We start from the raw sequence: 15,083 nt of genomic DNA on the forward strand, positions 1-15,083 counted from the left end.
CATTCATGCAGAAACCTCGAGATACTTTCGGTTGACATTTTGGATAGTTTTAGACAAAAATAGTCCAAAAAAACAGTGCTTCGAGTATTTGCGTAATTGAATTTGTCAATTAACTTGGTTTTCTAATGAAGCGAACAGTGTACCGAAGACTGGCTCGAAATCTACGAGCTATTTCCGAGCGGAAGAGAACACAAAATGGGAAGATACTGCGCGAAAACAGCCCCGGGCCCCATCGTTTCTGATCAAGGCGTCAACGCCATGAAAGTCATCTTGTTCACCAACGATGAGGGAGTCGCCAGCGGTTTCAGCGCCACGTACAACTTTCTGCCCACAATGAGCAAATTTGGGGGTAGGAAATCATATTACTTTACTTTTACGAAGAAGCCATTCAACTTTTAATTATAAATTGTAAGAGCTAAAAAAATTAACTTCCGATATAATTTTAACTGCAATGTTTATAAGCGCAGGGATCCCCAACTTCATTGGCCACGGATTACGTCATCTTGTTCTTATCCGTGGTTTATGACACTCACGAAACTATAATTAGGCCTAATTTGTTCCAGTGCTTTGTTTAATATAGGTAAAGTTAAGTGTATGTCAGGCTTAAGTTAAACTTATGTAAGGTTAAGGCTACGTCAGGCCTAAGTTAGATTTAAGTTAGATTAAGGTAAGTTCAGGATTAGGTTAGATTTAGATTAGGTTATGGTTGGACGGGTTTAGGTTAAAGTTAAGGCAGGGTTAAGGCAAGTTTACGTTAGGTTAAGGTAACATTAGGTTAGCTTATGTTAACCTACGATATCAATACTAAGGCCATGCCGTTTGTCTTGGGCTTTAAATGATGATTTTTCACTATTATAAAGAAAATTGCTAATCGTTGCTACGTTCAGTAACACGTCAATGTTTAAATTCATGGGAGGCCGGTTTTACACTCAATCGTAAATAGGGAAAAATAATGCCTAGAAAAAAGGGTTTCCAATTCGATTAATCGCTGATGCCCAGATATACGCGGCTAATCGAGTGTGCAACCAATTAAATGAGCATTCTCTGTTGGAAATCTAATATTTATTTTAATTTCTAGATTGCGGTCAGAATATTAGTGGCGTACAAAACGGAATGGTGACGTCTCCTGGTTTTCCTGCAAAATACGAAAACCATCGACAGATCTGCAACTGGTACATAACAGTTCGGCCGAACCACAAGGTCGTTCTTAATTTCGAATACTTCCTTATCGAAGGCGATCCTACTGGTATAAAACCTTTTTATTTACTTTTGAAACTCTAAAATCAGAGATATATTTAAAAAAAATTAAACAACGAAAATCTTTTGCACGAAATTTTGATAATGGAATGGCTAGAAAAATATAAATACATATTTCTTACCAGAAAAGTATCCGTCTCTGTAACATGCAGAAACATGTATCTTCAAAGTCTATCAATGGGAGCGAATTTATCTCCCAGCCGCTGATGCGCTTACAGTACTGAATATCGACTAAAATTTTTGAATTACTTCGTCTTGCAAAGAAAAATTTAAAAATTCCCTGCCTAAGGATTTTACTTATTTATCAATTCTAGTTTCTATATATTAGTCTTCAAAAATCAATATACGCGGTATATTATTTTTTCCAAAACGAAATTTTAAAAATCAATGGTTGTCTATGATGATGTACATATTTCAAGCAAATAACGTTTTCAGTAGAGGAATGTTTATTTTCCTTGTTTAAAAAAATATTTGCTTGTAAATATCTTTTTTTTCTTAATAAACAAAAGAAACTATAATACTGAAATACAACTACTTATCTCTAAGAAATATGTAATATACTGATAATAAATAAATTGTTCCTCAAAATTTAATATAATTATCTTGTTGTTTGTAGCCCGTGGTTGTCCAGGAGCTGTTGTCCGTATTTGGAGAGATCTCGTTCAACCGCCAATGGAGCTGTGTGGCGAAACTTTAAACAACGATTCAAGAATGATAATATCTGCTTCCAATGTGCTCAAGCTTTCGTAAGATATATTATTTTTGCTTAAGAATTTTCAGGGTTGAATTTAAGAATTTACAGGAAGCCTTCGTAAATCTAACCTGGGTTACTTCATTTTCAATTCTACAGCGTAATCGCAACGTTAACAATCCGCTAAATTTACATAATTTTTGTGCTGAAAGATAGAAGTGTCAATGAGCCAGCAAAATCTTTTAATGCAGTCAGCATCAGCTAGTTTTATATAAATCATGTTTTTTACATAAACCACGCAGTTTTATGATTTTACAACGTTCTTAGAATACAAATTGAGGAATCTGGTTTGCTGATCTCACAGGCGTCTAGTGTAAGTTCACTAAGATTTATTGATACACGATCCGCCATATATATATGTTATATTCTTTTAGTTTGAACTTCAAGACAGACTATAACTTAAATATGATTAGGCGAATTGAATGAGCTACAAGAATTGAGTACGAGAGTTGAACTACTAACTTTATTTATAGGTGAGCGCTCTCTAGCGGTAAGGGGATTAATTATTACCCGGAGAGTGGTGCCATTTATGAAATATATACAATATGATTTTACAATATATCACATGCCCTTTTTATAATAAAAATTATTGAACTTTATAATAATACACTTAACAATTATATTTAAATTAGCGTATCGTTGAGGTTTCTTAACAGTTCTTCCAAGGCGAGTTTTCATAAAGTTGTCTTGGTTCTCAGGATTGGGATCGATGTCATAAGATTCTGGGTTGATATTTTTGGGAACTGAGGTATTGATAGTTGAGGACTTAGAGGTTCTTTTGCTCGATTTCGAGTCAGCTGATTTTGATCTCGAGGGTGTTGCGACTGGTTGTGGTAAAACATTATTAATCAGGTTTTGAGGAGCTAAAGGTTGCGTTAGATTATTTATTGGGTAAATATCTTCAACATTTCTTTCTCTTTTATTTTGAAGTGATTTCGTTGGCTATATATTTCGTAAGGAGACAGACAAGTTATTTTTTTCTTCAAATGTAGTCAGTGAACGTGTCGAGTTTTTTCAGTTATATCAAGTCGAATATGGAAATGGTTTCTCGTATATACGAGACGATCTTAGGATTTATTAGCGTAAGATCTTGGTCCAGGACCAATGGTTACAGTTGTTCCTCTTTTCCATTTTCGTTCTGGTTTTTGGCGAAACCAAACGCGGGCGTTTTCTTTCAAGGGAATAATTGGTTTCGCTCCCACGTTTGCATATTTCATTTGACGTTGTTGTCTCTTTTCAAGGATTTGTTTTACTGAAGTCGTGTCGAAGTTGGGTTGTAAGTTTTTAGGATGAGTTGCTAAAAGCGATCGTATTCGGCGACCCATAAGGAGTTCGGCTGGAAACTATGGACGATTTTAATTATTCTGTAGTCTAATAGCTTGAAGTGAATGCCTTTTAAATCTTCGAATGCTTCCAGAATTAGTTTGTATAGTTCGCTCGACCTGACCATTTGAGCGACGGTAGTAAGGAGAAGTGGCGTTTTGATAAATATTCCAGTCTTTAACAAAAATCTTCATTTGGTCAGAAGTGAAAGGAGGTCCTCGGTCCGAAACCAATTCGTCGGGAATGCCGTATCGTGCCACAATCTTCTTCGTAGCATTTAAAATGGCAGGAGCTTTTGTTCGATGCATAACGAATTTCGAGAAATAATCGATGATTAGCATTAAGTTCAATGAAATCGCAGGTGACTTTTTCAAACGGTCGAGAATGTAATTGGCGATCGAGGTGAGGTTCGTATTGATTTTCTCTCTGATATCCTTGACACAGTTGACAACTTCTAGTGATGTAGGCTTCTATGTCGTGCCACTATCTTTTGGTTGCCTTAGTTATAACTATCCTCGAGCGACCAACTTAGTCTATAATAGTAGCATTTTACAATTAGTAAGCAGAGGAGTTCTATTACAAATCAACACACTCAATTTATTATTAACTGATAATTAAACAGAATTTACCTAAGATACTTAAGTACTACAAATTCACTCCTAATTCCCTACAAATTTCTGACTTTAAACTAACTAACTTAAATCAAAACAAAATAAAGAACGCGATGGAATATTCCAAATACAATTAAGGTTACAGTTAAAATTGGCCAATTATTATTAATACGAAAAATGGACGGGTTAACCCTTTTTGTTCGCTACACTAATTTAACTAGATTTTTACGTTTAGGTATTCCTTATGTAATTTTACGTTATACAAGTACTAACTTGAGAAATGACGAACAGATCTCGTTACGTAACCTCCTTACTGGTTTTATAACATCTTTGAGGTCTAGCCTTTAGTGCGCGGTACAATCACGGGTTACCGCATTAATGAAAGTTTAATACTTATCGGCGAGTAGCCTTTTTGGAACGAGTCCACAGTTTGATTTACACCGACGGTCATCGTAGGGAGTCGATTCCACCAGGAGACTAGTGAGGCAGTCTCGGGCGTCGGGAACCTTTGTCGTGGCGCTTCTTTTCGCGAAGACACACCTTACACATTAGACGTAGTCACTTTGTTTTAAACACTTGCGGAGAAACATATTAGTTTAGCCCTTACGGGTATATCTCAGTTTCGAGCTCAGGCACCGTTCCGAGTGTTGTATCGCTCGCGGTTACCAGATGAGAATTGCCTTCCTTCTTCCGTTTCTCTCTACATAGGCTTATATTTACGGTTTGATTTTTATTTACACTAAATTATAAAGAACGCCATAAAAGGTCGTTACAGTCGTTACTCATGTTTGGCCAGTAGAGATATTCACGCGTTTGCTTTCGTTGCCACAATCACTCTTATGTGCCACGTGAAGTTTCGCAAGAATATCTGATCTAGCTTTCTCGGGTACGACCAATCGTTGTTCTCTTTGCCAGTATTGACGTGTAAATAATTTAGTTTTGGATTTAATAGAAGGCCATCCATTCTTTAAGTGTAATAGATAAAATCAACTAGAATAGGGTCTTCTGAGCTTTTAGGTTGCGGGTATTCTAAAATAGCTTGCACTTTATAATGGTCTGGAGTTATGCCTTCTTTAGAGGGTTTAGCAATTTGAAGCTTGTCCGCGTTGAGCTTTAGATTATCTCATTGACCAATTGTGAATACTCGTCGTAGTTGTGCACCGTGTTCAGTCAGATCTATGAATCCTTAAGCGTAATCATCATCATAGTAAGGAGTTACTGTAGGTTTATTGTCAAACATTTCATTCATAGCCCGTTGGAATTCTTCGGGTGTGCAGTTTAAACCAAAGGATAAGACGAGAAATCGATAACGTCCCTATGGTGTAGCGAATGTTGTTAGGTACGACGATTCTTATGCGAGAGGTAGTTGACAGAACCTGTTTTTAGTATCAAAAACGTGCATCCTTGAAGTTTAGGGATTAGTTTATCCGGACTTGTTATTGGATAGTGCGGTGGTTTAATGGCTTCATTTTGAGGTCGTGGATCGAGACATATTCGAAAAGCAGGTACTTTATTCTTGCGAGTAGTGTCACTGTCAAGTGGTTTAGTTCGTTTTTCAACTCAAGTAATCTAACTGACCCACGGTAGGTTTATCCACCTTAGCGATTTGCCGTTTTTACCATGCTTTGAAGTTCGGCCCTTACTACATCGTGTTAAGCAAATGGAATTTCTCGAGGTGTGGATTCGTGAGATACAGCGTCATCTTTCAGATCTATTTTCATAACACGATTGAGTCTGCCTAGTCCCGTAAAAACGTCTTGAAATTCTTGAACGATAGATTCCGGTGAGTCGTGAGAATGTAGCTTTGCTTCTAATACTTTAGAGACTGGCATAATATTAGAATCAGTTTTGTCTTGAAGCTTGGGATATTTGATTCTTAAGATCAGGTTCAGACTTAAACTAGCTTAGAGCTCCAAGATAGGAACGGAGTTCAAGGAAGTTATCAAGAATTTCAGATTAATCAGTGGTGCTTTAGAATTAGGTACTAGAGGTACTAGAGCTTCTATTACGCAAGAACCAGTTATCGTTAGCGCAATGCCTTGGCTTGTATGTCAATACTTGTTGGTTTGTTTTGCTCAGCAGTGGTTGTATAGGCCATTTTCGTAATTCGGTATAAGGTAAAACATTGATTTGAGCTCCAGTATCAACTTTCACGTTTACTTTATTTCCATTTAGAAAAACATCTTGGTACCATTCAGCTTCCACACCGCTTACCATATCATCTAAATGTAGAGCGTCAATATATGAAACTGCTTATACATCGGAATCGGTTTCCTCGTTTGTGTTTTGATCTTTCAGCTCATTAATTCGGCGTACAGGTTTGACATTGACTGGCCCAGTTATTCATAAATCCACATAATGTACACGTTAGTCTATAAGCCGGACCAGGAATCTATAACGCTACTTGGAATGAGTATCTCCCCATATCCCCTGTGGTATTTTGTGGCGGAACATTGTGGGAGGGGCTAAAACGCTTATACCGCCTTAAATGACGTCAAATTCAGTGACCAACAAAGGCTTATAAGCTCCGCCTACTATGTTCCGCCACAACGGCGGGGAATCGAAGCCGTTATTAATTCCCAGTAGCGTTATGGATTCCTGGCCGGACAGATATTTCGACCAAATTCGTGATTACGACCACAAAATTGAAATTGGTCGTTTGATGTAGGCGTATTTGAATTCCGTTGAAAATTTGGCCTACGGCTCCCACCGTCTTGAAATTTCGGTCTACTATTCCCACGGTCTAGCGCTTTCGAGGTAGCTTCATTAACTACGTGGCTCTATGTAAACTGAAAAGGCTAATTTACGCTCATGGCGTTAGGGTGTGCTCTCGATTGTTCAGAAGATTTGCATGCAGTTATGACCTCTTGGAGAGTCATTGCTTTTTTATATATATTAAAATATTGATTTAACATGAATGACGTAATTTTATGTCTTGGGACCGAGGAACTCCAGAAGTGTCAATTACATAAAGGGAAAGTGGAAGAGGAAGGTTCGGATATCAGACGAAAACAATTATCTAAACCAAAATCTCTTTATTTTCTCTTCACAGCAAAAATACACTTATATCAATAAAAGGGGTAAAAAAAAGCAAAAGAAAATTAATACCAATTGGGGCATCTATTAGATGGGGGCAATACAGTGAATACAACTTACTCTCAATTCTACGGTTCTTTGCTCTTCGTTGGGGACTCGACATGTATATGGGACCTTACTGGTACTGGCTTGATGACCAACAAGGTGATAAGAAGGAAACTCTAGATTATGGGGGTATTTTGTCAATTTGAGGGAGAGTGTTTTACTTCACGCGCTACCTATGGCCCAGTGAATGTTTTAGGGGAAACTGAGAAAAACTACTACTTATCCTTTTGTTCGGCGTCTTCGCTTCTTAAGAGACGATTTCCTTATCGTCGCGGGTGTCTCGTTCGGATCGTCCGATACAGGCGGTGGAGAGACGCAATAACACACTTTTCTCGAGGACATGCAGGAACGGTTGCATGTTCCTCGAACGCCAAGTATGAATACGGACAGCAGAACAGCAGCGACTCCCTGAGCCCTCTTTCTCTTCCTATTTAGGGGTGCGTTGCTTTGGAGGTCGGGGTACTCTTATTTGGTTACGCCAGTACACTCCCAACAGCCTTCCTTGGATAGACTCTGTCGGACCTGAATGGGACTCTCGAACTCTGAATCAGATTTTCATATCTTCCTCGGGTTCGGATTAGCTGGGGACTTTTGGTTCGGACAGGGGCTCATGGTAGATTTCTTGGACTCATCGACGTTCACAGTTGCATTTTGTGCGAAGACTTATTTTATGACCTCTAAATCTAAACTTTGCGCAAGGCTCTAATTACACTTAACATTAAAGATTTATAAGGTCTCTTAGTTTCGAAGTTACAGGGTCCTTTTATCCTTTCGGTATTGTCAATAATTTCTCAATGAGGGTGTTCGTCTTGGGTAGTGTTTAAATCTGGCCTACGTGACCATGTTCTCTCGGGAAGCTGGTGTCGGTAGGGTGCAGGATCACGTGGGGATTTATAAGTAATCCATCATCCATGAGGTTTGGTTGTTGTCAAGATGGGGTTTCTTTCCCTAAACCACGGTTTTATACAAGCGCTATTTTTAGAAACATTATGATATTTTCCAAGGTTTTTTGGGTGTTCTATATACGCGGGCGTTTTCTCAATTTGACAATTAAACCCTGCATCTTAAATTAGATAGGAATTTTTAAGGGGACCAACTAAGGGTATCATACCGGTATCCCTTGATTTTGAAAACAATTTAGAATCAATTTCGTAAGAGCGCAAGGAAGGTTTCGATGGGTATATCATACCTGTATCCTTTGAGTTTTTGGAGGAGTCCAGCTAAGGATATCATAATTGTATTATTTGATACTTGGATAATATTACTCGGGATTATCCGAGCTAGTTACAATTCGAAGTAACCAATTCTAAATTTTATTGAGAGGGGCAGAACTCATGAAGTGCCCACTCTGCTAAACACGAAACCGAGAGTTTTAATTTAATCTAGCCTATTTTGAAACAAGACACGGATGAGCCAAGCACATCAAGTCGGGCTTAAAACTTGACTCGCTCATTGACACCTCTATTGAAAGCACGTTGATATTTATGTTTCAACTTGCTTATTAACTGATAGTATAATATTTGAAGTAGCAACAGCAGGGTTCATACAAAAATGGAAATCAGTGAAAACATGGAAATATCAGTGGCATTTATTTAAAGCAAAAAAGTCAGGGAAATATCAGGGAAAATGAAAATTTTCCTGAAAAAATCAGGGAAACCAGGGAAAATAATTATGAGAACTCAAAATTATGTGCAATTTGTTTTAGTATTACTGAAATTATTACTTAGTATTGAATTCATACGTTCAATCTTGACTATATTATATTAGAAAGTGTAACCGTAATGCTTTTAACATTTTAGAGACACTTATTGTTTTAAAAAGTACATCTGGAAAACCTGGAAATATCAGGGAAAATGGTTTTTGAAATATTGTATGAACCCTGAACAGAGGCGTACCGACCCGGGTTCAGGGGGCATATTTTGAACCAGTCGCCAAGCTGTCTTTCATGTAGGGGGCGCCAAAAACACTCCTATCTTTAAAATATCAAATCTATTTATAATTTGTTTTGTACACACGGGGCGAAAATTTGAAAGATTTAAACTGGGCGCCAAGCTGTCTTTCATGTAGGTGGCGCCATTAACACTCTTATCTTTAAAATATCAAATCTATTTATAATTTGTTTTGTATATACGGGGCGCCAATTTGAAAGCTTTAAACCAGGCGCTGCACTTCTCTGGCTTCTTGACCATTAAATCTTTGAGGCCGTGGTCTGTTCTGACTCCCGTTCCGCTCTAGCACTTCTGAGCCGACCCCTTCCTACCCGGCTATCTGGGGACTTCGGCTTTGCCGGCGCATGGAACGCCCAATATTTTTGGCTCTCCTCGGCCGTTTTCCCACCCCAGCGGTTTTGTATCGTTTTCACCGATAGCCCACTCCTCTATGTCGGAGCTGCGCTACTCTTGGAGATCTCGATCACTATGTCTTCCACTGTCCTCAGTATAGTCTCCTTCGGACAGCACTACTGCGCCGTCTTCAACCCGCACATCACTCACTGGCTCACGCTCTGGCATACAACTCGCTCCCGTCTCGTCTGCGCATGCCGCTTCTGCGACTGCTTGTTCTACTGTTCGTTAAGCTTCACACAAGCTCGTTAACGCCTCCATAAATTAGTGTTCTCGTGTACCCCTCGTTACTGAGCATCTAAGGATGCCCTAAGATCCGATGCCATTAGTGTCTGCTCGCAAAAAAAAAAAAAAAAAAAAAACAGGCGCTATATATCCTCGGTATGCCTCTGAGTAGCAACTAGTCTACGTGGTTTATTGTTAAAAACAATATACCTTGATTTTACCTAAGGATTTTCGTTTAGCGCTATTCTGAGTATTTAATATTTCCCCCAGATTTATCACTGCTGACAAAGCTGTCGGATCCGGTGGGTTCAAAGCAATATGGACCGAAGTTAAAGACTCGGGTAAGTGCGTTCTTAACTTATCCATCTTATAATTTAGGTATTTCGTGAGAAATTCAAAATGTGTTGATAATGGAAAAGTCAGCTACTTTTAATCTAATTTTAGAGTACTAATGAAATACAAAATCGTATCCTCGTATTTGAAGATATTTTTGAAGCTTCATTTATTTTATTTAAATATAAATACTATAAATAACTCCTTACCTAGAGGTCGGTAACGGTTAATCATTATCCATGATTAAATTGATTTTTTTGGGGAAAAATGTAAACAAAGAAATTTACCGGTTAATATTTCGTAAAATGATTAAAAAACATGTATTATTCGTAAATTTTGAGCTTTTTATCGAAAAAAACGTTGTTTTTCCGATTAATTTTACAAATTTATCGAAAAAATTAATCAGATAATACAGAAATATAAATTACTTGATCAAAACATTTTACGAATAATTTTGAGAGCTTTATCTATTGAATAAAAGTTAACCATCCCCGACTTCTATACCTCAATCGACTAAATTTATATTAGAAATGCGTGTCAGCTTCTGTTTAATTTAATTTAATTGCGGAAATTTCTCAATTTTTGTATTTTTCAGTAACCATGGCTAATATTTTAATAATTGAGAAACTTTCATAATTTTCGATTAAATTAGTGGCCAACTTCGGATGGAATAGCTGATTCCAGCTATTATTTTGCGCGAAGTAGAATATCGATAAAAACAATTTCTTTGTAATTTTTCCTTATTAATGGAACCGAACGCTGACGTCTAGTACAACCCATATATTTAACATTCCAAATTTAAATATTGCAGTAACGAAATGCGATGGATTTGTCTGTAAAGTCAATGGATTTTGCATACCCGAACCACTGAAATGCAACCGGCTTATGAACTGCGGAATTCTCGATGATTCCGACGAATACAATTGTGAGTAGAAATTTTAATCTAAGTTTCGTAAGTCATTTATCGCATTTTCAAAGTATATTATCATATTGGTAGTTTTAGTATTAATTTTAGGCAATAGTACTCGTATTAACGCGATAAAAAAGTACAATCAAAAATGAAAGAATTCATTGAGATTATGATTAGATTAAAAAAGGAAATACTTACAAGGTTAAAATCAAAATAAAAAATTGAAACATAAATTACTTTTTAAGGGTTTTTAATGTTTTTAACTTTTTATCGATATAAAATGTCTAATATCAGTAAACGTACTACAAAACATTAAAAGTTATAACAATTTTTATCCCCTGGTCGTTCTATTAGATCTGGGTTGCCAATTGTTACTAATATTTTACTACTACTGCCAATCTACTATAACTGACCGCTCGGAGTACGTTACTATTTCAATTTGTGGGTAAGGATGAAATAAGGAAATATATTTTGCCATACCAAAAGACCAATTTTAATTATTACTAAACAAATAACTTTAAACACTTACGCGACATAAAAATGGTTAAAACATGCACACTCTTAAATGAAAATTAATTAAAAACTACTAATAAACCTCCTAAGCTAAACCCCATTTAGATGTCATTTTCACCTAACCTAATTGTGTGCCATCTGCCATGATATTAAATCTTCGATTTAAAGGGGCAAAATGTGTGTAAAGTCAGTAAAAAGCGAAATTTACGGTTGATCTGCCCGCCTCTGCCAAGGCCGAGTGAGGGGTTGGGGGGATGAAAAGCATGCTCAATTTTCTTTTTTTTTGCCACCGAACTTTGGAGCCCCTTTAAACTTATTACTTATCACAAGTCTTTTCACTATGATACGAAGTCCATCGAAGGGGTGGCCAAACCCATTATGGTGAAGGGACTACGTTGTGGTCGTGAGTAAGACATCTCAGGCGACGCTCGAAGAGTTGACAGTTTTTCGACCAGCGAGAAACGTCGAAGATTCGTGGAGCGAAGCCATCTGGATGTTGATGACTATGTGACGGATATTCTTGTCGACTAAAACGACTAAGTTAATACCAAGATAAAGATTTTCGGACCAATTAAATTACTTAGAGCATATTCGAGCTCGGTGGTTCAGTAGACAACCGAAAGGTTGTTCTGACGAACCTCAGAGACGAAGTTTTTGAAAAAGATAATATCTCTAGACTCTGGGCGCGCTCCATGGTTTTGCAACAATAGCCCACGTGATCTACGGGTCACGTGATAATTTTTTATTATTAGGTCCAATCATGGCTGAAGGTGGAGTTGTCCCCGACCAATGGTCAAAAGGGGTAAGAAATTTAAAACCACCTCTAAACGCGCACAACACAAAACTTTGCTATTGACAGATATCTACGATGGCATTTAGGCAGAATGGCACTGGAATCTCTAATCCCTGTGGCATCTTCTAAATTATCCTAACTTAGAATTTCCCCGTACACACTAGAAAACCCCCAAAAATACAACCAATTATTTCAAAATACAATACAACACAAAATGTCAAAATTGCAGACTACTGGCGCCAGTGTCGGTTTCTCATCTACTAATACAAGAGTCACCGTAACTAGGCTGTCACTGGCGACAGACTGACCCACTTAGAGATTACCTACGAGTTTTTGAATATAACGGGGTCCAATCTAGTATAGCCACCGTGGCGGCTGCGTCGAATGAATACAATGAAATAAAAGAGGGGGTCAAGACGACCTTGAATTTGACTTTGGTCTTTTGGTACCCTTGGTATGGCATTTTATTTTTAGGCACCGGACAGGCGACGGTCGGGCAATAAAGAAGGGATTAAGCTTGAGGGGAGCTTGGCGAACTGTCAATTTTAGTGACGAGCGTGAAGTAAAGGAGGGCGTGAGATAAAAACTCCTTCTAGAAACGATTTCCAAATCTTGTTTAAAGCTAGCATTTCCAAGTTCGGTGTTTAATCCTAATTTTACGTTATATACCAATTTTTACGTTACATAGTGTTACATTGTTAATCAGTTTAAACTAGTCAAGAGGTTTAGTTTTACTTTTAGATTAGAAAAAATTAGGCGAAAATGCCGTTTTTTTTAATTTGAAACAATATATTAGACTAATCATGGAATTAAAACTTTTTTATTTTTTTGGAAAAATACGGAAACTTTTCCGGAAAAAAGGCCTCGGTCATTTTCCGGAAAATTTTCCGACTTACAACACTAGGAAATACTAATGGGAATAACGATGAAAAACTTGGAAATTATTTAAAATAGATAAGATAAAAGGTATTTCAAATTGATTGTTCACATTAGTGACGGTACATCGTTTATTTCGCTAACTTTCCCTTCAATCTGAATGAGAGAAAATGGTTTTAAATTTCAGGCGTGCATCCAGTGGGCCTCAACATTTACCTGGTGGCTGGATTGAGTACGGGGTCGGCGACTTTGGCAACTATCATTCTGTGCGTCTTGTGTCATCGAAAGCGTCGGAGGCGGCGGAAGAAGCGACGCCACGCCCACGTGCCACCGCCCTTCGAGCCGCGTCAGAAGACTGTCACCTCCCCTCGAGAGATTCCGGGCATGCACTTTATATCGGTTGACAGTGTTTGAATTGGGCCGAATCATTCAAGGAAATCGGGATTCGACGTAAATCCGAAGCCACGAAAGTAAACAACTCAAGAGCCCAAAAACATCTTGTAGTAGTGAATAGCGCGTTTCTCTTTAGGCAAACCTTCCAGTTAACGCCGCCTAAAGACGAGTCCCCTATTATCAGTTGTAGATAAGTAACGCCGCAGGGCGTTGCCTTCAGGCTTCATTCTAAAATGCGATTTGTTTCAAACACTATAAAGTGTATCACGTAGACGGAAACTCGACTGTAGATACCAAGTTTAAATATTAAGGAAGATTTAAATATTTAACCCACGATGAGAACTCTTTTACGCCATTTTTGTTGTTTAGTTTCGGGAAAACGATTCTCGTAAATGTTGGGATTCGAAAAGGTTAATTTTACTTTTTTTAGTATTGTGTGCGTGAATTTTTCATCATGTACACTTTTACCCCCGACGTTTTGTAATAATGATATATACTCTAGTAAAGTATAGTCGGTTCCACGATTTGTTTGGCCTCTGTTTCAATTAATTGAAGAGTGAAAGGTGCCTGCGCTGTTTATTCGCCTATACGTTTTTCAAAAACAATATATTGAAAGGTATCTGGAAAATGCAGTGTCGTCACCGGAGAGAGGGTCGGAATGTTGGTGACAATTTACTACAATCAAATTCTACGAAATTTGGGAAAAAGGAGGTTTTTTTGAAGTTTTTAATTCAATTTTGACATAGGGTACGAATCCCAAGGGCGGAATTTCGCTTAATAAGGTAATTTATTTCGCATTAAATTAATAAAAGTCTGAAGCTAGCCCCTTACCGATTTCACTGTTAATGGCGGATTCTACTCGGTGCCCCCATAGTTTCACCTTTTCAGCGCTGTATCTGCGAATTTGGTACTACCGGGGAGTTTCGAAAGAAGATGGGTGCACCCTCGCGGCTTCTGTACATCTGGAGATTATGTAAGCAAACACGACAATCTTCCTATTTAAGTACATGGCGTTTTTTATGGTAGCCTGAACAAATAGAAATATTTATTAAAATTTCTGATTTTATATATTTATGGGATCATCTTGCGTTGGCTTAGCTCTTTAACCTAGATTATTTTCAAAAAAAAAATATTTCTATTCATCTTTTATTCCGTAGTATTTTACAAATTTGTTACCGTGTATCGGATTTTACATATTACTCGATTCATAAAACGTGCCGTGAATTTCATAACCAGAAATAAAAAATATGTACAATTAATATTACTGTTAATGGTCCCACAAATGTGCAAAATTTAATTGCGCCCGGGGCACAGTGTTTAGAAGAACCCGAATTTTGGCAAATATTTAAAAATGGTCAGTTACAAATAATATTTACCTTCAATGATGGAACACTTGCGCCCACATTCAGGTAGAACTGATGCAATCCACAATATCACAATCATGACCTTCTAAACGAACAGGCACAGCCAACTACCGCAACTTCTTCATATCGTAGTTCAAGCTGGCTTACGAACTATCACTTGCAAAGGTTGCCCGGACCTCACCTGTAGGACTGACAAACCTACAAATCGGCAGTTGGCTTCTTGAGTACTGTCTCTCTAAGCAGATACATCA

At 37.7% G+C, this 15,083-nt stretch overlaps 1 protein-coding gene across 2 annotated transcripts in view; it reads left to right on the plus strand.

Moving 5' to 3' along the window:
• LOC149933353 (suppressor of lurcher protein 1-like) overlaps positions 1-13,931 on the plus strand; it is a 127,605-nt gene extending 113,674 nt beyond the window's left edge. The window contains exons 12-17 of one of the 2 annotated variants that reach the window (XM_090156299.1): positions 132-349; positions 1,079-1,246; positions 1,874-2,003; positions 9,921-9,991; positions 10,795-10,908; positions 13,263-13,931. In XM_090156299.1, the coding sequence (XP_090012425.1) occupies positions 132-349; positions 1,079-1,246; positions 1,874-2,003; positions 9,921-9,991; positions 10,795-10,908; positions 13,263-13,489 (928 nt within the window). In that variant the 3' untranslated portion in view covers positions 13,490-13,931. The remainder of the gene's footprint in view (positions 1-131; positions 350-1,078; positions 1,247-1,873; positions 2,004-9,920; positions 9,992-10,794; positions 10,909-13,262) is intronic. The other variant, XM_090156300.1, reaches the window with a different exon arrangement.
• The last annotated feature ends 1,152 nt before the right edge of the window (positions 13,932-15,083 follow it).

The sequence above is a fragment of the Leiobunum rupestre genome, chromosome 8, assembly GCF_980474605.1.
Source record: "Leiobunum rupestre chromosome 8, qqLeiRupe1.1.hap1, whole genome shotgun sequence".
NCBI classification, from domain to species: Eukaryota; Metazoa; Arthropoda; class Arachnida; order Opiliones; family Sclerosomatidae; genus Leiobunum; species Leiobunum rupestre.